The 24,268-nt window shown below is 37.8% G+C and overlaps 1 protein-coding gene across 1 annotated transcript in view; it reads right to left on the bottom strand.

The window, feature by feature from the left end:
* The window catches only part of LOC148944264 (CD109 antigen-like), a 340,357-nt gene that overhangs the window by 236,888 nt on the left and 79,201 nt on the right, over positions 1–24,268 (bottom strand). Inside the window, exon 5 of the mRNA XM_089099715.1 lies at positions 11,882–11,933. Coding sequence (XP_088955841.1) covers positions 11,882–11,933 — 52 coding nt within the window. The remainder of the gene's footprint in view (positions 1–11,881; positions 11,934–24,268) is intronic.

Here is a 24,268-nt window from a genome sequence, read left to right as displayed (position 1 = left end):
CATGCACACGAAAACTCACATGCACACAAAAACTTACACACACACACACGAAAACTTACTCACACACACGTCAAAACTTACACACACAAAAGCTTAGACACACAAAAACTAACACACACACACACAAACAAAACTTACACACACACGTCAAAACTTACATGCACACAAAAACTTACACAAACACACACACAAACAAACTAACAAACACACACAAACAAAAAAATAACACAAAAAAAAACTTACACACACACACACACACACACACAAACTAAAACAAACACACACAAAACAAAAAAAAACACACACAAAAAATAATAAACAAAAAAACTCACACGCACACAAAAAAACTTACACACACACGCAAAAACATACATTCACAAAAAAACTTACATTCACACAAAAACTCACACACACACCCAAAAAAATACACACACACACACACACACACACAAAACTTACAAAACCCCAAACAAATACACACACACAAAAACTTACACACACACACACACACACAAAAACTAAAACAAGCACACAAAAAACAAACATCCACACACAAAATATGAGACACAAAAAAACTAACAAACACACACACAAAAACAAAGACAAACACGCAAAAACTTACAAGCACACAAAAACTTACATTCACACAAAAACTAACACACACACAAAAACTTACACACACGCACAAAAAATTACACACACACACACGCATGAAAACTTACACAAACACTCCAAAACTAACACACACACGAAAACACTAACACACACACACACAAAAAATTACACACACACACACACACAAAAACTTACACATTCACACGAAAACTAACAATCAAACACAAACTAACAATCACACAGAAAATTACACACACACACACACACACACACACACACACACAAAAACTTACACACACGCTCAAACACTTACACACACAAAAAAACTTACACACACACACAATAAATTAAACAATAACACAAAAAAACACAAACAAACACGCACGAACAAATAAACACACACGCAAAAACTTACACACGAAAAAACTAACACAATCACACGAAAAATTACACACACACACACACGAAAAATTACACACACACTCCAAAAAAAACACACACACACTCACACACACACACAAACTTACACACACACACAAACTTACACACACACACACAAACACACACAAAACTTACACATGCACACGAAAACATACATGCACACAAAAACTAACATGCACACAAAACCTTACACACACAAACACACACAAAACTTACAAACACACACACACACAAACGAACACTAACAAACACAAGCAACCAAATAAACAAAACAAAAATCACTAAAACACACACACATACACAAAAACTTACACATGAACACAAAAAAACTCACACACACATGCACAAAAACTTACACACACACACACAAACACAAAACTTACACACACACACACACAAACTACACACACACACAAAACTTACACACACAAAAACTTAGACACACACACACACACACACACACACACATACACACACACACACACACATACACACACACAAAAACTTACACACACACACACACAAACTTACACAAACACACAAAAACTTATATCCACACACAATAAACAGACACACAAAAACATACACACACACACAAAAACTAACACACACACACACCAAAACTTAATAAAACACAAAAACTCACACACACACACAAAAACTAACACAAGCACACGAAAACTAACATTCACACAAAAAATTACATTCACACAAAAACTTACACACACACACACACACACACACACACACACACACACACGAAAACTTACACACACACACACACATACACACACACACAAACTTACACATGAACACAACAAAAATTCAAACACACACACACAAAAACTTACAAACACACATTCACACACAAAACTTACACACACACGCACGAAAACTAAAAAACACACGCCAAAACTTAAACACAAAAAAACTTACACACATACACACACACACACACACACACACAAACTTACACACACAAACACAAAAACTTACACATACACGCACAAACACACAAAAACATACAAAAACACACAAAAACTTACACCCACAAACAAAAGCTAAGACAAAAAAAACTAACACACACGCAAAAACTTACACCCACACGCAAAAACTTACAAACACACAAAAACTTACATGCACACAAAAACTTACACACACAAACACAATTACACACACTCACACAAAATAACACACACACACGATAAAAAACAAACACAAAAACACTTACACACACACACACACACACACACACAAAAAAAACTTACACATGCACACGAAAACTTACATGCACACAAAAACTTACACACACACACACACACACACATTAAAACTAACACACACACGACAAAACTGACACACACAAAAGCTAAGACACACAAAAACTTACACACACACACACACACAAAACTAACACCCACACGCAAAAACTTACATGCACACAAAAACTAACATGCACAAACACACTAACACACAAAAAAACTTGCATACACGCACAAAAACTTACACACACACACAAAAACTTACACACACACACACACACACGAAAACGAACTCACACACACCAAAACTTACACACTCGCACTCCAAAACTTACACACACACACACAAAAACTAGCACACTTACCATATCACAGTTACATTGTCTTAATTTTTCAAATTTCATTTGAATTTCTGTCGTGAAATGCAAGAGTTGGAATATTTCAGTAGTGACTTGTTGTGCTTTACCTTCTCACAGTTACATTCTCTTGATTTTTCCAAGTTCATGAAATGCAAGAGTTGGAAAATTGGGGTCTCAGTCCACCAGCCCGAATGGTGGAAATCCACTAGCTCAATATAGGGGTCACTGACCACCAGCCAGAAAGGTGGATTGTCATGCGCTCATTATTGGGATCCTACTCCTCGAGCCGGTACTTTGTAAATCCACGATCTCTTTATTGGGGTCTGAGTCCACCACCCCGAATGACAAAAATTCACTTGCTCAGAATTTGGGACCAAGTCCACCAGCCTGAACGATGGACAGTCTCTAGCTCTTACGTGGTCCTACTCCACCAGCCTGAATGGTGGAAATCCACTAGCTCGATATTGGGGTCTCAGTCCACCAGCCCGAATGGTGGAAATTCACTAGCTCAGTATTGGGGTCCCACTCCACCAGCCTGAAAGGTGGAAATACACTAGCTCATAATTGGGGTCATAGTCCACCAGCCTGAATGGTGGAAATCCACTAGCTCTATATTGGGGTCTCAGTCCACCAGACTGAATGGTGGAAATTCACTAGCTCAGACATAGGGTCTTAGTCCACCAGCCTGAATGGTGGAAATCCACTAGCTCAATATTGGGGTCTCAGTCTACCAGTTTGAAGGGTGAAAATTCACTGTTTAAGTTAGGTTAGGTTAGCTTATCATGAGCGCTCATGATAAGTTAACCTAACCTTTTCCGGCAGTATGGTTAGGTTAGGCTAGATTAAGTTAGGTTAGGTTAAGTTAGGTTAGGTTAGCCCATGTACGCTTCACTTAGGTTAGCTTAGGTTAGGTGAGAGACAGGCAAAAAGTTAGGTGTATGATTAGGTTAGGTTAGGTTAGATTAAATTAGGTTAGGTTAAGTTAGGTTAGGCGAGGTTAGCCTATGTACGCGCGCGTCCGTAGGCTAACCTAGACTAACCTAACTTAACCTAACCTAAGTTAATCTAACCTAACCTAACCTAATCAGAAACCTAACTTTTTGCCTGTCTCTCAACTAACCTAAGCTAACCTAAGTGAAGCGTACATGGGCTAACCTAACCTAACTTAACCTAACCTAACTTAATCTAGCCTAACCTAACCCTACGCGCCGGAAAAGGTTAGGTTAACTTATGATGCGCTCTCATGATCAGTTAACCTAACCTAACTTAAACAGTGACAGTTCACCCTTCAGACTGGTCGACTGAGACCCCCCAAGTGAGCTAGTGGATTTCAACCATTCAGGCTGGTGGACTACGACCCAAATTCTGAGCTAGTGAATTTCCACCCTTCAGGCTGGTGGACTGAGACCCCAATATCGAGCTAGTGGATTTCCGCCATTCAGGCTGGTGGACTAGGACCCCAATTCTGAGCTAGTGAATTTCCACCTTTCAGGCTGGTGGAGTGTGACCCCAATACTCAGCTAGTGAATTTCCATCATTCGGGCTGGTGGACTGAGACCCCAATATAGAGCGAGTGGATTTCCACCATTCAGGTAGGTGGAGTGTGACCAATTCTGAGCTAGTGAATTTCGACCTTTCTGGCTGGTGGAGTTTGACCCCAATACTGAGCTAGTGTCTTTTTGCCATTCTGGGTAGTGGACTAAGACCCCAATATAGAGCTAGTGAATTTACAACATACAGGTTGGTGGACTAGGATTCCAATTCTGAGCTAGTGAATTTCCATCTTTCAGGCTGGTGGAGTGGGACCCCAATACTGAGCTAGTGGATTTCCACCATTCGGGATGGTGGACTAAGACCCCAATTTTCCAACTCTTGCATTTCATGAACTTCGAAAAATCAAGAGAATGTAACTGTGAGAAGGTAAAGCACAACAAGTCACTACTGAAATATTCCAACTCTTGCATTTCACGACAGAAATTCAAATGAAATTTGAAAAATTAAGACAATGTAACTGTGATATGGTAAGTGTGTGTAAGTTTTTGTGTGTGTGTAAGGTTTCGAGTGTGGGTGTGTAAGTTTTAGTGTGTGTGCGTAAGTTTTCGTGTGTGTGTGTGTGTGTAAGTTTTTGTGTGTTTGTGTTAGTTTTTGTGAGTGTGTGCAAGTTTTTGTGTGTGTAAGTTTTGTGTGCATGTAAGTTTTTGTGTGCATGTAAGTTTTTGCGTGTGGGTGTTAGTTTTTGTGTGTGTGTGTGTGTGTTAGTTTATGTGTGTCTTAGATTTTGTTTGTGTAACTTTTGTCGTGTGTGTGTAAGTTTTAATGTGTGTGTGTGTGTGTGTGTAAGTTTTTGTGTGCATGTAAGTTTTCGTGTGCATTTGTAAGTTTTTTTTGTGTGTGTGTGTGTGTGTGTGTGTAAGTTTTTGTGTATGTTTAAGTTTTTTTGTGTGTGTGTTAGTTTTTGTGGGTGAGTGTTAGTTTTTGTGTGTGTGTAAGTTTGTTTGTGAATGTTTGTTTTTGTGTGCATTTAAGTTTATGCGTGTGGGTGTAAGTTTTTTTGTGTGTGTAAGTTTTGTGTGTATAAGATTTTTTTTGTGTGTGTTAGTTTTTGTGTGTGTTTGTATGTTTGTGTGTGTGTGTGCGTGTATGCGTTAGTTTTTGTGTTTGTTTGTGTTAGTTTTTTTCTGTGTGTGTGTGTGTGTGTTTGTGTGTAAGTTTTTTTGTGTGTAAGTTTTGTCGTGTGTGTTTGTTTTTTCGTTAGTGTGTGTGTTAGTTTTGTGTGTTTATGTGTGTTTTTTAGTTTTTGTGTGTGTGTGTGTGATTTTTTTTTTTGTTTTTTTTTATTTTTTTTTAGTTGTGTATGTGTGTGTGTGTGTGTATTTTATAGTGTGTGTGTGTGTGTGATTGTTGTGTGTGTGTGTGTGTGTGTATTTTTTTGAGTGCATGTTATTTTGTTTGTTATTTTCAGTTTTCGTGTGCTTGTGTAAGTTTGTGTGTGTGTGTTTGTGTGTTAGTGTTTGTGTGTGAGTTAGTTTTGTTGTGTGTGTGTGTGTAAGTTTTTGTTTGTGTGTGTAAGTTTTTTTGTGTCTAAGATATTGCGTGTGGATATAAGTTTTTTGTGTGTTTGTGTAAGTTTGTGTGTGTGTGTGTGTAAGTTTTGTGTGTGTGTAAGTTTTTGTGTGTGTGTGTAAGTTTGTGTGTGTGTGTGTAAGTTGTTCTGTGTGTGTGTGTCTAAGTTTTTGTGTGTGTGTGTGTAAGTTTGTGTGTGTGTGTGTAAGTTTTGTGTGTGTGTGTGTGTGTGTAGTTTTTGTGTGCATGTGTGAGTTTTTTGTGTTCATGTGTTAGTTTTTGTGTGTGTGTGTGTGTTTTTGTTTTTGTTTGTGTGTGTTTGTTTTGGCGTGTGTGTTTGTGTTTTTGTGTGTGTGTGTGAGTGTTTGTTAGTTTTGTGTTTGTGTGTGTGTGTAAGTGTTTGTGTGCATGTAAGTTTTTGTGTGCATGTAAGTTTTCGTGTGCTTGTGTAAGTTTCTGTGTGTGTGTGTGTGTGTGTGTGTGTGTGAGTTTTTGTGTGTGTGTGTGTGTGTGTGTGTGTGTGTGTTTGTTTGTGTTAGTTTTGGAGTGTGTGTGTAAGTTTTAGTGTGTGTGTGTGTGTAAGTTTTAGTGTGCATGTGTAAGTTTTTGTGTGTGTAAGTTTTGGAGTGTGTGTGTAAGTTTTCGTGCGTGTGTGTGTGAGTTTTTTGTGTTCATGTGTAAGTTTTTGTGTGTGTGTGTTTGTGTGTGTGTGTAAGTTTTTGTGTGTGTGTAAGTTTTGGCGCGTGTGTGTGTAATGTGTGTGTGTGTGTGTGTGTGTGTGTGTGTGTGTGTCAGTTTTTGTGTGCTTGTTAGTTTTTGTGTGCATGTATGTTTTCGTGTGCTTGTTTTAGTTTTTGTGTGTGTGTGTGTGTGTAAGTTTTTGTGTGTGTTTGTGTAAGTTTTGGCGTGTGTGTGTAAGTTTTGGCGTTTGTGTGTATAAGTTTTCATGCGTGTGTGTGTGTAAGTTTTTGTGCGTGTGTGTAAGTTTTTGTGTGTGTGTAAGTTTTTGTGTGCATGTAAGTTTTTGTGTGCATGTAAGTTTTTGCGTGTTGGTCTAAGTTTGTGTGTGTGTGTGTGTAAGTTTTTGTGTGTCTTATCTTTTGTGTGTGGTTGTTAGTTTTTTGTGTGCATGTGTAAGTTTTTTTGTGTGTGTGTGTGTGTGTGTGTTAGTTTTTGTGTGTGTGTTAGTTTGTGTGTTTGTGTATGTTTTGTGTGTGTGTGTGTGTAAGTTTTTTTGTGTGTGCGTCATTTTTTGTGTGCATGTAAGTGTTTGTGAGAATGTAATTTTTTGAGTGTGTGTGTTAGTTTTTGTGTGTGCGTGTTTGTTTTTGTGTGTGTTTGATTTTGTGTGTGTGTGTTTTTTTTGTGTGTGTGTGTGTGTAAGTTTGTGTGTGTTTGTGTGTGTGTGTGTAAGTTTTTGTTTGTGTAAGTTTTGTGTGTGTGTGTGTGTGTAAGTTTGTGTGTTTGTGTTTATGTGTTTGTTTTTGTGTGCTTGTTAGTTTTGTTGTGTGTGTATAAGTTTTTGTGTGTGTGTGTGTGTGTAAGTTTTTGTGTGTCTAAGCTTTTGTGTTTGTTAGTTTTTTCGTGTGTGTGAGTAAGTTTTCGTGTGTGTGTGTGTAAGTTTTTGTGTGCATGTGAGTTTTAGTGTGCATGTGTAAGTTTGTGTGTGTGTGTGTGTGTGTGTGTGTGTGTGTGTGTGTGTGTGTAAGTTTTTGTGTGTGCGTAAGTTTTTTTGTGTGTGTGTAAGTTTTTGTGTGCCTAAGCTTTTGTGTGTGGATGTAAGTTTTTTTTGTGTGTGTGTGTGTAATTTTTTGTGTGTGTGTGTAAGTGTTTGTTTGCTTTTATTAGTTTTTGTGCATGTTGGTTTTTGCGTGTGTGTGTTAGTTTTTGTGTGTGTGTGTGTAAGTTTTTTTGTGTGTAAGTTTTGGCTTGTGTGTAAGTTTGTGTGTGTGTGTGTGTGTGTGTAAGTTTGTGTGTGTGTGTGTGTGTGTGTGTGTGTGTAAGTTTTTGTGTGTGTGTGTGTGTGTGTGTCTAAGTTTTTGTGTGTGTAGGTTTTGGAGTGTGTGTGTAATTTTTCGTGTGTGTGTGTGTGTGTGTGTGTAAGTTTTTGTGCATGTGTGTGTGAGTTTTTTTGTGTTCATGTGTAAGTTTTTGTGTATGTGTGTGTGTGTGTAAGTTTATGTGTGTGTGTGTAAGTTTTTGTGTGTGTGTGTAAGTTTTGGCGTGTGTGTGTGAGTTTTCGTGTGTTTGTAAGTTTTGTGTGTGTGTGTGTGTGTGTAAGTTTTTGTGTGAATGTAAGTTTTTGTGTGCATGTAAGTTTTCGTGTGCATGTGTATGTTTTTTTTTGTGTGTGTGTGTGTGTGTAAGTTTGTGTGTGTGTGTAAGTTTGTGTGTGTGTGTGTGTGTGTGTGTAAGTTTTGGCGTGTGTGTGTTAGTTTTCGTGTGTGTGTGTGTAAGTTTTCGTGTGCATGTTTTAGTTTTTGTGTGTGTCCGTGTTTGAGTGTGTGTGTTTGTTTTCGTGTGTGTGTGTGTGTAAGTTTTGTGAGTGTGTGTGTTTGTGTGTGTAATTTTTTTTGCGTGTGTGTGTGTGTTTTTTTGTGTTAATGTGTAAGTTTTTGTGTGTGTGTGTGTAAGTTTTTGTGTGTGTGTAAGTTTTGGCGTGTGTGTGTGAGTTTTCGTGTGTTTGTGTGTGTCAGTTTTGTGTGTGTGTGTGTGTGTGTGTAAGTTTTTGTGTGCATGTTAGTTTTTGTGTGTTTGTTTGTTTTCGCTTTGTTGTTTAAGTTTTTGTGTGTGTGTGTGTGTGTGTGTGTAATTTTGGTTTTGTGTTATTTTTTGCTTGTTTTCGTAATAAATATTGTGTGTGTCTGTCAGTGTTGTGTGTGTGTGTGTGTGTGCATGTTTTTGTGCGTGTGTGTGTGATTGTTTTTGTTTGGTTTTTTAATTTTGTGTGTGTGTGTGTGTGTGTGTGTGTGTAAGTTTATGTGTGTGTGTAATTTTTGGTGTGTGTGTGTGTGTAAGTTTTGTGTGTGTGTGTGTGTGTGTGTGTGTGTAAGTTTTTGTGTGAATGTAAGTTTTTGTGTGCATGTAAGTTTTCGTGTGTGTTTGTGTTGGCCTGTGCGTCTAAGTTTTCGTGTGTGTGTGTGTGTGTAAGTTTATTTTATGTGTGTGTGTGTGTGTGTGTGTGTAATTTTGTTTTTTTTTTTTTGTGTGTGTGTGTGTGTTTTTTGTGTTCATGTGTATGTTTTGTGTGTGTGTGTGTGTGTGTGTAATTTTTGTGTGTGTGTAAGTTTTGGCGTGTGTGTGTGTGTTTTCGTGTGTGTTTTTAAGTTTTGTGTGTGTGTGTGTGTGTGTGTGTAAGTTTTTGTGTGCATTTAATTTTTTGTGTGAATGTAATTTTTCGTGTGAATGTGTATGTTTTTGTGTTTGTGTGTGTGTTTAAGTTTTTGTGTGTGTGTGTGTGTAAGTTTTGGCGTGTGTGTGTAAGTTTTCATGTGTGTGTAAGTTTTTGTGTGTGCGTAAGTTTTTGTGTGTGTGTGTGTAAGTTTTTGTGTGTGTGTAAGTTTTTTTGTGCATGTATGGTGACCGGGGGAGGACCTTTGGGGCCCAGGGAGGGCGTTTGGGAATCCGGAGGCCCTTGAGGATTGAGTGGTCTTTTGGGATCCCGGGGGACCTTTGTGGACCGGGGGAGGGCCCTTGGGAGCCCGGTGGTCTTTTGGGAGCCCTGTGGGCCTTTGGAGGTCCGGGGGGGGGGGGCAGTTGGGGGCCTGGTGGCCATTTGGGGACCGGCGGAGGGCCTTTGGGACCCCGTTGGTCCTTTGGGAGCTCGATGGGGCTTTGGGGGGCCCGGGGATGGCCTTGTGCACTTTTGGGGTCTGGTGGACCTTGGGGACCGGGGAGGCCTTGGGGCTCGTATGGCCTTTGGGGTCTGGGGCCCTTTGGGACCCCGTTGGTCCTGGGAGCTCGATGGGGCTTGGGGGCCGGGGGTGGCCTTTGGAGGCTGGGTGGGCCTTTGGGGCGCCGGTGGCCCTTGGGAGCTTGGGGGACCTTTGAGGACCGGGGCTTCTTCGGGGTTGGGGTAGGAGGATTGGAACCCTTTGGGGTTGGGGTAGAGGACCTCGCAACACTGTTCAAATGGAACTTGTGTATTATAACGACCACACTCAAAACCTCTTCCAAAATCGTTTCTAAAATCATCTCTTAAAATGTCTCTAGCTGTTTCGCCGAAATAATTCCATAACCTGTCTAAAACAGTTTCGCCCAAAATGATCCCTAAACGGAATTTCAGCGTGTTTCTTTTGTTTGGCATCCCTGTGCTTTCACATTTGAAATTACAAAGAAACCTTTTCACACGCTAAGATCAAAACATCTGCCTCGGAAACGATTCTCTTGTTAGAACTCCAAATTAATTCCCCTTTCGTGAATCAATTCTCTATAGAACAACAAATTAATTCCCCTTTTGTGTCAATTAATCAATCATGACATCATGTGTGATCTAACTGTTTCTCGGTGACAATTCTCTTTGGAAATGCAAGGACATTAATTAACTTGACGTCATCTGTCAGACATTAATTAACTGTTTCCCGGAACCTCATAACATCTGGCTCGAATAACAATAACAAATACTATTTCCGGATCATAACATCTGCCTCGAACAGGAAGGAAATGTCATTAACTGTTTCTCGGAACCTCATAACATTTGGCTCGAGAGCAACAACAACAAATAATATTTCTGGATCATAACATCTGCCTCGAACATGAAGGAAGTGTCATTAACTGTTTCCGGGAACCTCATAACATCTGGCTCGAATAACAACAACAAATACTATTTCTGGACACCATGACATTCCCAATCGATTACGCAATCAATTTCTCGGAAATTCACTTCCCCTTCGATTACGCAATCAATTTCTCGGAAATCCACTTCCCCCTCGATTATGCAATCAATAACATTGTTCCCGTTAGAATTCAATGCGCAGGTGCAACCTTCGCCCCGGAGTTATTGCACATAGAAACATCAAATAAATCAACCTTGGAAAAAGAGGTCATTGACCCCATTAAGTAATCATTCTCCCTAATGACTCTATGCCCATATTTGGTGTGGGCGTCGGAATTTTTAAAAAAAGTGTCCGGATCGGGATTCGAAGGGGTATTGTGGGCGTCGGACTCAATAAGGCATCTCTACTTATATATATATATATATATATATATATATATATATATATATATATATATATATATATATATATATATATATATATATTTTATAGCCCATCAAAAATACAGAGCATGACGATGGAGCATAACAAAAAGAAAGAAAATGAAAGAAAAAAACACATACAAAACAAAGGAGCAAATACGTGCAAACTAAAACTCAATAAACCAAACAATTCAGAAAATTAAGCCACTCCAAAGGTTGTAAACCTCTTTAAATGTATCATAGCAATAAATAATACAATATAAAAAAATAATAGTAACCCAGCAAAAAAAAATAATAAATAAATAAAAAAGGAACATAATATTAAAACAAAAAATCCTTCTAAGGGTGTTTTGACAAATAATCTATAAGCTTGGAAAAAAGCTTATCTGCAGCATCAAGAGGATTCGGCAAGCTGTATCTCTCCCGTAGTTCACCATTCCTAGTCCAAGGAGGAACCCGGATAAGGAGCTATATTCAAAGTCAAAGAATTCAAATCGGTATTAAATTCTGGTACAACCATAGTGATCGGTGTAACTGACCTGACCGTGGAAGAGGAGTGAATTTAAGGTTTGAGTCATAAAAAAAATTAAGTTGTGTGGGTGGGGAGTCGTGGGAACGAGAAATTTGATGGATTAGGAGCTGTGCAGTTGGGAATTTTTGCGCACTGGGATTTGTTTAGGTGGGAGTGATGCAGCGAAAATTTTGAGGATTAAGAGTTTTGGGTTGTCGTGAGTGGTTTGTGGTGGCGAGGTGTAAGGATTTAGGTGGGAGTTCTATGGTGAAGAGTTACCGAATATGGAGTTGCGTGAGTAGGGAGTCGTACAATTTGTGTATGTTTGATTTTGAGGAGCTGTATGGATTGGGGTTGCATGTGTGGGAAGTTGTGATGGGTGGGATATAAACATACGTGGAGAATTGAGTGGGAGTAATATTTCAATACTTGCCATTAGTTGAATATCTTGATAGCCATCTTCGCACCAAGAAACCATTGGGATCCTAAAAATAATATAATTAATCAAAAGTACGTATCTAGCTAGTCAGCACTTGTCAGCTATATAATACTGAAACTATACCTGAATATGAAGGGCAAATTGCACGGCAGTTGCAGTTAACACTAACAGAAGTATTTTCCCAAATAGGCTTTTCAAGCTCACAAACAGCTAACAACGAATCTGACAGTTATTATGTCAGTCTGTGCATGAGCGTGTGAAAATAATTTATCTAGGTGACTGGGGTAATACGAGGCTTGGGGATAAGTATAATGGCCTTATTGGGGGGGGGGCGAATACTCTAAAATATACAAAATTAGTGCTATAAAAAATACAAGATATACCGATAAAAATCGCAGAAACTTGGGGTTTCAGAGCACATGTCCTCAAAAGCCCCACCCCCCCTCTTCCCAGCTTACTTTCACGCCTGGATATCTAGAAAATTTCTTTGCGCTTAGGCACCAAAAGGAAAAACTAAGGCATATCTTCACATGCCTCCTTGTACACCCATATCTAATACAAATATAAAAATGCGCGGTATTATTGGGACTAAAACCGTATTTGTAAGGGTAGAGGAATATCCCATTTTCTTAAAGTTATTCCATTGTTGCTAATAATTCACAGACTTGGTGGCACGATGATTGTAGATTTGCTTCGAGCAATAGTGACATAATCATAAATGAAACAATAGCTTGGTTTATAGTTTTTATTTGAGCCATTGTTGCAGCCACGCCATATTGTTATTAAATAATAAACAAAAGTAACACGTATACAAAAGTAGCAACGTTTGGCATTGTCACAGAAAGCCCTGCATAAAGTGAAACTGGCTCGGAATGCCAAATGGTTGAGTGCACTTTTCTGTATAATAGGGCGTCTTGCAGAAGCCATGACATCCACAGTTTTTCTTGTCAAGTACAAACAAGCCAGGTAGCAGAAACAAGTGTGTCACAGTGAGGTACAAGCAAACAGATTACACATAAACAACTGGATTAAAACTGAAACCTCTTTGGATTCAACCTCTTTCAACCTCTTTGGATGCAAGCATCACGGGAGGAAAGCCATTTTTTTCTTTTTTTTATGTAATATGGTGGATTGCAACCAGGCAAATACGCAAGAGCAAGAGCGGATCCAGGATTTTTGTTCGGGGGGGGGGGGTTACTAATTTTCGACTTGGTTTTCGACTAATTTTACTAATTTTTACTAAGGTTTTACTAATTTTCGACTAATTTTTGACTCGGTCAAAAATTTCGGGGGGGGGGGGTCAAACCGGGTAACCCCCCCCCCCTGGATACGGCCTTGCGCAAGATTTTAATCCTGGACTAGGGAGGCAATCTTAAAACAGGGATATATTTCAGTGGGGGGAGTAAATTAGAAAACGCATCATATTTTAGCTAGTACCACTATTGCAGTGACCTTGAACTAAAAATGTTCCAGGGGAAAAAATGAGAATAAAAATATTCGTGACAATCAATTTAGTTTTACTATGTTGAAATTACCCTTGCTTTTGTAATTGTTTTCGTCCTTTTAAATCCATTCTTTTAGAATGTGTACAAAGATCAATCGGCTAAACTATATTTTCGTTAAAAAATATCGTTTTCAGTAGAGACCAGTTGACAACCTAGCATTGTGAAGGGGAAAGTAAGATATCTTGTAGATCAGGGGAATCGCTCTAATAGAAAGAAAAATTGATATAAAAAGCTACACTTTCCTGGTGAAGGTTTGTAATGAAATAGGGGTGGGATAGGAGTCCAAATTTCTTTAATTGTCATTTTAAAAGACAAAACGCAGAAAATAGTTCTAGGTTTGTAAGCATTCTTTCGAAATTCCACAAAAAAATTTCATATAGCTTGCCTGTTATTTCTGTTTTGACAATTTTACAAACCCCCCCTTCCCCAAAAAAACGCCTCCCCCCGAAAAAATCTTCTGCATACGTTTCTGTTTTGCAATGTTTAAAAACATTTATCAGCACGGCCGTATCCAGAGGGGGGAGTTAGGGGGTTAGAACACCCCCCCTCCAAAAAAATGTTTGTCCGACTCACAAAAACGTCACAAAAACCAATATAGAAAAATTTTTGGTGCGTTTTAAAGCTTTTTTTATACCCCTCCCCCACCCGCTAAAAAAATTCGGGATACGTTCTTGTTCGGCAGGATAGAAAGACTAATCAGTGCCTATCAGCTCATTAAAATTAAAACTATGATAGTAATATTCTTGCATTATAGGGCTCAAATCTGGTAAAACGAGGTAAGTGTTGTATAGTCACATTTCTAGTGCTGTTTGACAACATCGCTAAGGATCTGAGGACCAATACTCCAAGGAAGATATGTGCCAGTGACCCCCTCACTTATTTTTTTTTCTAGATTAGTGATTCTATGGATATTGTTACGTTATTTATGTTGTGTTTTCCTTATTATTTCCATGTGGATTATATTATATTTTTTTTTCATTTACTTTTTTTACTCCGCATTTAAATTATATTGCGGGTTACAAATAAACTTACTTACTTACTATTTCAAGAACATATAAACAGAAACGTGTTCTTTCCTTTTCTGAAAAGCTAAATTAAAACTAGAAATAGCCGGTTTGCAAAAGTGGAAATGGCAAAGAGATACGATCAAATTATGAGCTAAGCAAATTCATGTGACCAAATCGGACTTATTGTTTTGGAGTACACCTAGCGGTGTTAATAAAGCAATAGACAAGTATCATTCAGAAATCAATCAAACTGATGGATGTATTAAAAACAGAATTTAATTCGAATGTCGTCTTAAATAATTTCCATAACTTAAAAGATGAGCTCAAAGATGAGATGAAAGAAACTGTATTGAAATGAAAGTCAAATTCATTGTTTGTCAAAAGTGTAACCTTCAAGATGGCACACCATTGTCAAGATGTCAATGTAGTTTGTCACGAAGTGCATATATTGTAATATGATGGCAGCCAAAAAGTAAAAATAGAGTTAGTGGCTCATTTACGCAATTCTCAAGGACAACATCTGTGTAAGCCACAGTATTTAGATTTAAAATGTGGCTTCATTTTGGGTACATAAGGCGTATATATGTCTTGATAGGCTTGAGCTATCGTGCTTGTGCTCTTCGAGGCGACGGAAACATTTTTGCTCCATTACCTTCTAAGTCTTCCTACCTTCTAAGAAGTAGAGAAGCGTCTGCAACTCTGATCAATGTGTGCGTAAAGGACTCCTAGAAGTAATAGAGCACGTATGAGACTAATGGACCCTGCCAGAACTCCGAGATTTTTCTGATTTCTCACATAATTTCCCATGTTTTCATATGAACTGTCTGCTTTTGGCGGCTTTTTTCAAATCTCCCTTCTCCCAGAATGGCAATTGGGCCTGTTCTCCTTCCCAAATTTTTTTCTTTATAATTTCTTCCACTTTCCTGGACTAGGGAGACAATCTTAAAACAGGGATATATTTCAGTGGAGGGGGGGGGGGTAAATTAGAAAAAGCATCATGTTTTAGCTAGTACCACTATTGCGGTGACCTTGAACTAAAAAGATTCCAGGGGGAAAAATGAGCATAAAAATATTTGTGACAATTAATTTAGTTTTACTATGTTGAAATTACCCTTGCTTTTGTAATTGTTTTCGTCCTTTTAAATCCATTCTTTTAGAATGTGTACCAAGATCAATCGGCTAAACTATATTGCACGTATGAGACTATTGGACCCTGCCAGAACTCTGAGATTTTTCTGATTTCTCACATAATTTCCCATGTTTTCATATGAACTGTCTGCTTTTGGCGGCTTTTTTCAAATCTCCCTTCTCCCAGAATGGCAATTGGGCAATTGGAACTGTCTGCTTTTGGCGGCTCTTTTCAAATATCCCTTCTCCCAGAATGGCAATTGGGCCTGTTCTCCTTCCCAAAATTTTTTCTTTATAATTTCTTCCACTTTCCATATAATTCAAACCTTGTGCGCTCTAGGATTTGCAAGAATCCTAGCGCGCACTGAAATACCCCCTTCCCAACAAATCTTTGTACACATGTCTGTTAAGAATGTAAGATTTTATTCTTTGTGGGAAAAGTGTGAGATATTCCCTGTGGTTCTGGGCACGATGACATCAAAAGGCCTTAGAAATATCACAACCCAAGAAAGGTGTTCTCATTTGGGCTGTATGGGGGTGTATTTCGGAATAAAATATGGTATCCAATAGGCTATGTAAGAAGAGGTTATGTGTGTTAACTATAGAAATTGTTTGCTTTTAAAAAACAGAATCAAGGCACCTCGACAGGTTCCTCAAATTCTTTATTGTTCTTAAGAAGAGGCTATGTGTGTTAACTATAGAAATTGTTTGCTTTTAAAAACAGAATCAAAAAGATTTAGTTTAAAAAACAAAATCTTTATTGTCTTTGCCACTTTATGTGCTTATATCTACAAGATATATGTATCACAAGGTAAAGGGTCATTATTTTTAAAACAAAAATCACTGCAGAGTCAGAAACCTAAATGGCTTCCTTTTAGGTAACCATTATACAAACCAAGGGCTTGTAATTCCACCCCATACAAGCTTATATCTACAAGATATATGTATCACAAGGTAAAGGGTCATTATTTTTAAAACAAAAATCACTGCAGAGTCAGAAACCTAAATGGCTTCCTTTTAGGTAACCATTATACAAACCAAGGGCTTGTAATTCCACCCCATACAAGCTCAAACTTTGTGCCACGTAATTTTCATACTGACCAACCACCAGGTAATTGGATAAGCACAGGTTAAATTTACGCGGGTTGACCTACGTTTTTGCTGAGCTGGATAGACTCTAAAGACCTTATATTACGTATTCTAGTTTTCTAATCTAAATCCTAAGCCGTTCTAAGCGTTAGCATTCTGAGGTATTTTGTGTAAAGAGAAACCGACGACTAATAATGCCATAGGTGTTATCTGGGAACAAATGACACTTACTGACCACCAAAACTCAGAATAACGAATACACAAAAAATAAACAGAAATACATTTCATAGAACTGAAGTCCGGTCTGCGAATGGAAGAGAAAAAAAAGACCTCGCAAACCAGACTTCAGTTCTATGGAATTTGCCTGAAAAATCAATGAGGTGTCCTCAGAATAAAGAAAAAAGAAAGACAGAAAGGAAAAGGAGGACCTACAAAAATTGAATTTATGAAAGAAAAGCCGAAACACAACAAGAAACTAAAAATACTGTGAAAATAACAGTACGAATAAGATAACGAAGTCGAAGAAGAGTAAGTCAATTGCATATTTAGATTGTATGTTTAGGTGTCTTAATTGTCCTGTTGTTTTGTAGTTTCTTAAGTTCTTTGGAGTTTTTTGCATATTTATTATCTTGAGTTCTTTTTCCGCTGCAACCTTGCATTATATTAATTTAATTAATTTCTAGTTGTTCCTGTTTGATGATTATTAAACAATAAGTAGACAAAACGGGGAATTTTTTTTATATACAAGACAGTGGAACTCAACTTTTAATTGAATATTTCGACCCTATATCCAAGGACCGTCCTCAGCAAAACAAACGAAGAGAATAAAAAACAATATAAAAGAAACTTACATTAAAATTCAATCATTAAAACTGAAATTTTTTTTATTTTGAAAAACAGCCCTAATATCATTACTTCAAGGAAGTTCAACCACTTCAAGGAACAAAAAAAATGGTCTCCCTATGGGTGCGCCGCTATCCGGGTTATTAGCGAACATTTATCTAGAATACCTTGAAAATTGGAACTTAATTTCATATTTTTTAAAACATGTCTATTTGGGGCGTTATATGGATGAAGTCATATCACCCTGGAATTATGGGGAAATTGAACTTAGGGGCTTTCTAGATCACCTTAATACTTATGACCGAAATTTACAATTTACCTTAGAAATTGAAAATGCAAATAAATTACCGTTTCTGCATGCTTTAATTATTCGTAGCATTGATAAACTGGATTTTACAACTTACAGAAAACCCACACAAAATAACAGATATCTACATTTTAAATCCAATCACCCCCCACAAGTTAAAAGAGGTGTTGTTACATCTCTTGTTGACCGTGCCCTAAACATTTGCTCTGAATCTTACATCACAGATGAACTAAATTTTATAAGAGACATACTTTTTGGAAACGGTTATCCTATTGTCTTTATTAACAATTAAATAAAAAAAAGTTTTTTAAACTGAAAGTAAGGAACGACATTAAAACTTAAAACGGACAGAAATTATTCCGTATATGAAAGGGGCTGTCCCCTCCTCAACGCCTCGCTCTTTACGCTAAAGTTTTTTATTCTTTAAAAACATAAAGTTGTGATACAGAGTCAGACATTAGCGTAAACAGCGAGGCGTTGAGGAGGGGACAACCCCTTTCCTACACGGAATAATTGCTGTCCGTTTTAAGTTTTAATGTCGCTCCTTACTTTCAGTTAAAAAAAATGTTTTTTTTATTTAATTTCTGATCGTTTTTTAGTTAATGCAGCTTTTATTTCGGCTCACCGTCATTGAATAAGTGAACAAATTTGCATACAAATTTTAATTTTCTTTTGCTAAATGGCTGTCTCTAAATTTGGTTCTGACGTAATTTACAAATTAACTTACGTAACGAACTAATATATTCGTATATTTTTCTTCTGGCAAAAAATGCAAAGTTGCAGACTTTTGCAGATATGAGCTTGAAACCTATGTAATAGGGTTTTTTGATACGCTGAATCTGACGGTGGGATTTTCATTCAAATTCTTTCACTTGTAGGGGATGTTTCCCCCCTCTTTAAAAAATCAGGTAAATTTTCTCAGGCTCGTAGCCTTTGATAAATAATACTAAACTTAATAAAGTTTATATATTTAGAATCAGCATTATAAGCCCAATCTTTTGATACATTTATTGACATCAAAATTCCGTTTTTAAAAGTTACGATTATTATTGAGCCGTATCGCTTGTTTTTTTTATTGTTTTTTTTTATTACGTATACATTATTACGTATATGAGGGGGCTCTCCCCTTAGTCAATACCACGCTCTTTACGTTAAAAGTTAACAAAAAATTTAATTCACAAACCCCTGAATCACAAAGGCCGTTTAATTAGAATAGATAGCTCTTTTGAAAGCACTAAAAAACTGTAGCTTAAAGAGCGAGGTATTGACTTGGGGGATAACCCCCTCATATACGTAATAATTTATGTTCGTTTTAAGTTCTAATATTGCTTCTTACTTTCAGTTGAAATAACTTGTTTTTTTTTAATTTAAGTTCTGATCGTTTTTTAAATAATGCTTGGAAATCCGGCGCCCCCTTCATAGAAATGTCCCTTTGCCCAAAGAAACATCCTCCACGGACAGATTCTCCCGAGTAACCCCCTCCTCCAGTCCCCCCCCACCAGAAAAAAATCCTTCCTGAAGTTCATAACTTGCAGCCCTTCCGCTGGGAGCTGTGTGAGATTAAGTCATCCTAAATGACATATTTATTAAATTTTCGACTATGTTGAACAAAATGGCTATCTCAAAATTTTAATTGGGTGACTTTGCGAAAAAAATGAGCGTGGGAGGGGGCCTAGTTGCCCTCCAATTTTTTCGGCCACTTAAAAAGGTCACTAGAACTTTTAACTTCCGTTCCAATGAGCCCTCCTACGATATTATAGGACCACGGGGTCAATACGATTACCCCTGGGAAAAAAACAAAAAAAAAAAAAAAAAAAAAACAAAAAAACACGCAGCCGTAATCTTTCTCCTGGCAAAAAATGGAAAATTCCACTTTTTTGTAGATAGGTGCTTGAAACCTCTAGAGAAGGGCTTTCTTATGCGCGGAATATGGTGGTGCGCTTTTTATTAAGGTTCTAAATTTTTTAGGGGGTCTTTCCCCATTTTTTCGAAAATCAAACAACTCTTTTCAGGTGCTTAACTTTTGATGGAAAAGATTAAACTTGATGAAACTTATTTTTTTTAAATCAAAATTAAAATCTGATTCTTTTGATGTATCTATTGGTATCAAAATTTCGTTTTTTAGAGTTTCGGTTACCATTGAGCCGGGTCGCTCCTTACTTACAGTTCGTTACCACGAACTGTTTGATACAATTAGCCGAAGATTGGCAAGACACTCCCGTAAAATTAAGGGTCTTTTGCAATGTGAATTTCCCGTCAAGCCCTCAAATATAATTTACCTTCCATATATTCCAAAAGTCACTACAAGTTTAAAAAAAGTTTGAACACAAAATAATTTTTATTTTTTATTTACGAATAATTTTAAAATCATGAATTTCTTCAACTCTGTCAAAGATATACCACCAATTAGTTACCAGCGTGGGGTTTCGCAAATGCATTGTTACTGTGGCCATTTTTATGTTGGTAGAACCCATCGAAACTTAGAAAAGCACCTGTAGCAGCGCATATATGACATAAATGATGCTTTAAATTCTAAAAGAGGAAATAATTCTTTTGGTTCTGCTTTAAGCGGTCACATATATGATAACCCTAGTCATAAAATGCTTTTTGAAGAAACTTGCCTTATTAGCAATGATTTAGGCATAAAACAGGTTGTTCGAGAGGCAATTGAAATTAAGATCAAAATAGACAGTAATATTTCTTTAAATAGAGATTTGGGGGAATATTCGCTTAATGCCCTATACACAAACTTAATTAAAAATGATTTGATTAAAAATGATTAAAAATGAAAAAACTAATTTTATCAAAAAACCAGTAAATTACTCCACTCAACCTGTTACGAATAGACTATCTAGGCTGGCTGCCAAGAAGGCGAGATTAGCTCTAAGATCTTGTCTGTAAGTATTTTTATTCCATTTGAATGAATTGTTGTTTTTCCACTTCGCTTGCTGTACCAATCCTGGTTGAACTTCCTTGAAGTAATGATATTAGGGCTGTTTTTAAAAGATTTTTTTTTTTTAAACCTTTCAGTTTTAATGATTTAATTTTAATGTAAGTTTCTTTTATATTGTTTTTTATTCTCTTTGTTTGTTTTGCTGAGGACGGCCCTTAGATATATGTTTAAAATATTAATTTAAAGTTGCGTTCCACTGTCTTGTATAAAAATTTCCCTGTTGTTCTAATTATTGTTTATGATGGAAAGGCAGTGTGGTCTTCGTCGCTATTGATGATTATTATATGTCTTTTTCATTTGTGCTAAGGGGCCAAAAGTGTTACTCTACAGAATAGTAGCAAAAGTATTGCTCAGGTTGTGGTACTAGACCTTAATATTTAGCCTATCCTTTTTACTTCATGCTTTTCAACAGTTCGGGGTGACGGACTGTAAGTAAAAAGCAAGTCGGCCCAAAAGTAACCAAAACTCTAAGATCAGAATTTCAATAACAACATATACATCAAAAGAATTGTCTATTTCTGTTATACAGAATTCATTAACTTTCATGTTACCCTTGAAAGCCACGAGTCAGTGAAAATATGCCTGATTTTCGAAGGAAAGACACCCCCAACAAGTCAAAGAATCTTAACGAGGAATCTTAACACTATCAGATTCAGCGTAACACTACCGTAGAGGTTTCAACTGGTTTCAATGCAACTGAACCACCGTGTAACTGAACCCCAAGCAACTGATCCACTGTAACTGAACCACCGTGCAACTAAACCACCATGTAGCTGAACCACCATGCAACTGAAACACCATGCAACTGAACCCTCGTGCAACTGAACCCCCGTGTAACTGAGCCCTCGTGCAATTGAACCCCAGTTAACTATGCCCTAGTGCAAGTCAAACCCCGTGTAAATCAACCCCATACAACTAAACCCCCTGTAATTGAACCCCCGTGCAACTGAACCCTCGTGCAGCTGAACCACCAAGCAACTGAACCACCGTGCAACTGAACCAACGTGCAACTGAACCCTCGTGTAACTGAACTCTCGTGCAACTCAACCACCGTACTTACATTGGGTAAAACATAAGTTCGACTTTGTACCGTGTTCAACCTTCTTGGAATTGTTTGCTTATTAAAGTTACAACATAAATGATTGTAAAGATGATTAATAAAAAACCTCTATCTTGTTGTCACAAAAACAAAGAAATCGGACTTCACAAACTCTTAAAGCCAGATTTATTTCTCCTTTTTTTATGCCTGTTAATGGGGGTTCCCTTCATCCTGTCACTGTCTACGGGTCTAGGCGTCTACCCCCCCCTCTTCCATGGAAAAACCCTCCCCTGGACAACACCCCCTCGCGGAGAATTTGGTTTTCCAAATTGGAATATTTTATTTGGGTTCTGTTAGTTTAGCTGAGAAGTGGTAAGGAAAGTGGAAAAGAGGAATTTATATGTAAGTCTTGCCCCCCCCCCCCCCGTCGGTGCAAAAATCTTCTTCTCGTTAAAAATCCTCAAGAGACTCTCTCCCCTTCAGAAAACTCCCACGCGAAAAATGTCCGTATGTTTCCTAATAACAATCACTATCTATAAGCAATGGACAAATTACAAAACTCTGATTGTTTTGTAGCTAGGGAGAGAGGGGGATACCTCAAAGGGTGCATTTTAATGCCAAAACATCTTAACTCTCATTGAGCCTTGGGATAAATATAGAGTTAGCTCTAGGAGAGAGACGAGAGGAGGATGGAGGTAGAAATTAGTTATAATCCCAGGCAGTTCTAGTCTTTTTTTTTATAAGTCGAAAGGGATTGGATACCAACCAACCGCAAGGGGTATTTTCCGGGGAGAGATTTTTCACGAGGACGTATTTTCCAGGGGAGGGGTATTTCCCACGAGCTGCTATTTCCCAGATGTATTTTCCAGTGGAGGTGTTTTTATTGGAGGGAGGGGGCTGGTTGGCCTCCAATCACTTTTTACTTTTAAAAAGGGCACTCAAACTTTCAATTTCCAATCGAACAATAAAACATGATTAATAAACGTGATTAACAAAAACCCCCATTGTTTTTGGGGCAAGGACTGTAGGTTATTGCAAGTTACCCATTGTTAAAATTTAAGGATTTTATAGAAGGGATGGTCGTACAAACTTTGGAGAAGACTCATTCGATCGGAAATTGAAATTTCAAGTTCAATTTTGAAGAATCAAAGGAGGACAATCAGCCTCTCTCTTCTAACCGCCATTTTCCCCCAAAGACATCCGATCAAAATTAAAAAAAAATCAAAATAGTCTAAAGGTCAAATAACCATGCCTCTGGGGTTAACAGCCCCACCAGCAGCTCCTGGAGCAAGGGCTGTAAATGAAGCTAGTTACTCAATGTTAACAAGTAAAGTCTTAATAAAAAATACTTTTGTATGAAATGGGGGGGGGGGGGCTCAGACGACTGAAAGTGAAAAGTTCCAGTGCACATTTTAAGAGTTAAAAGTGATCGAAGGGCTTTCACCCCACCCTCTTTGTTCCCCTAATACATCCGACCGAAAAATTTTGAGATGACCATTTTACTTAAAACAGATAAAAGGTTAAATAACTATGCCTCCAGGGTTCACAACCCCTAGCCCCTGGTGCAAGGGCTGTAAGTTATGCCAGTTGCCGATTGTTAACATACAAGGTGTTTTTTTTATCAAGAAAAGAGGGCAAATTTGATCCTATAAATAAAAAAAAAAATATGGGGCCTTAAGGTTAAACCTCAGAGAACCAGTAAAATGAGGGTCATTCATAACTTAGAGACATTTTTTCCTTTATCGACGGTGAAAAGGATATACAAGCAATATCTGCAACTAACAGTGGCATCTGTCACCATACCGTTTGGAAAATGTCGTTTAAACTTGCTGGCTATGTTGAAGGGATATTGAAAAAAAAGGCTGGAATGCAACCAGTCCACCTCCCATATTCTTTTTAGCTGCAATCTCCTCAAAGACATCTGATCAAATTCGTTATCTAGATTCACAAAGGTCAAATATTTTAAACACATATATTTATTACTTAACGTCCAGAAAGGTCTGATTCGTCGGAAGAAAAGAGAAATAAATCAGCTTTAATGGTTTGTGACATCGAATCTTCTTCTTTTTTTGCACAAATAAAACAAAGCTTTTTTATGAATGATCTGGACAGGCGTTTATATCATGACTTTAAGAAACAAGCAATTCCAGCAAGGTTGAACAGGTAAAAATTATAACTTGTGTTTTATCCAACGATATTGCCTCATATTTGTAGAATACTGAAAAACTGAGTTCAGTGGTTCAGTTGCACAATGGTTCAGTTACACGAGGGTTCAGCCGCAAGGTGGTTCAGTTGCACGGTGGTTCAGTAGCATTGTGGGTCAGTTCCACGGTGGTTCAGTTGCACGGTGGATCAGTTGCACGGTGGTTCAATTGCACAATTGTTTAGTCGCACGGTGGTTCAGTTGCACGGGGGTTCAGTTACACAGGGTTCAGTTAAATGGGGTTGAGTTGCACAGGGTTTAGTTGCCCGGTGGTTTAGTTAAATGGGGCTCAGTTGCCTCGTGGTTC

The sequence above is a fragment of the Artemia sp. Qi Xiang Cuo genome, chromosome 14 (assembly GCF_049724085.1).
Source record: "Artemia sp. Qi Xiang Cuo chromosome 14, ASM4972408v1, whole genome shotgun sequence".
NCBI lineage: Eukaryota > Metazoa > Arthropoda > Branchiopoda > Anostraca > Artemiidae > Artemia > Artemia sp. Qi Xiang Cuo.
The sequence above is the reverse complement of the archived record's forward strand: the minus strand, read 5'-3'. Positions and strand labels throughout refer to the sequence as shown.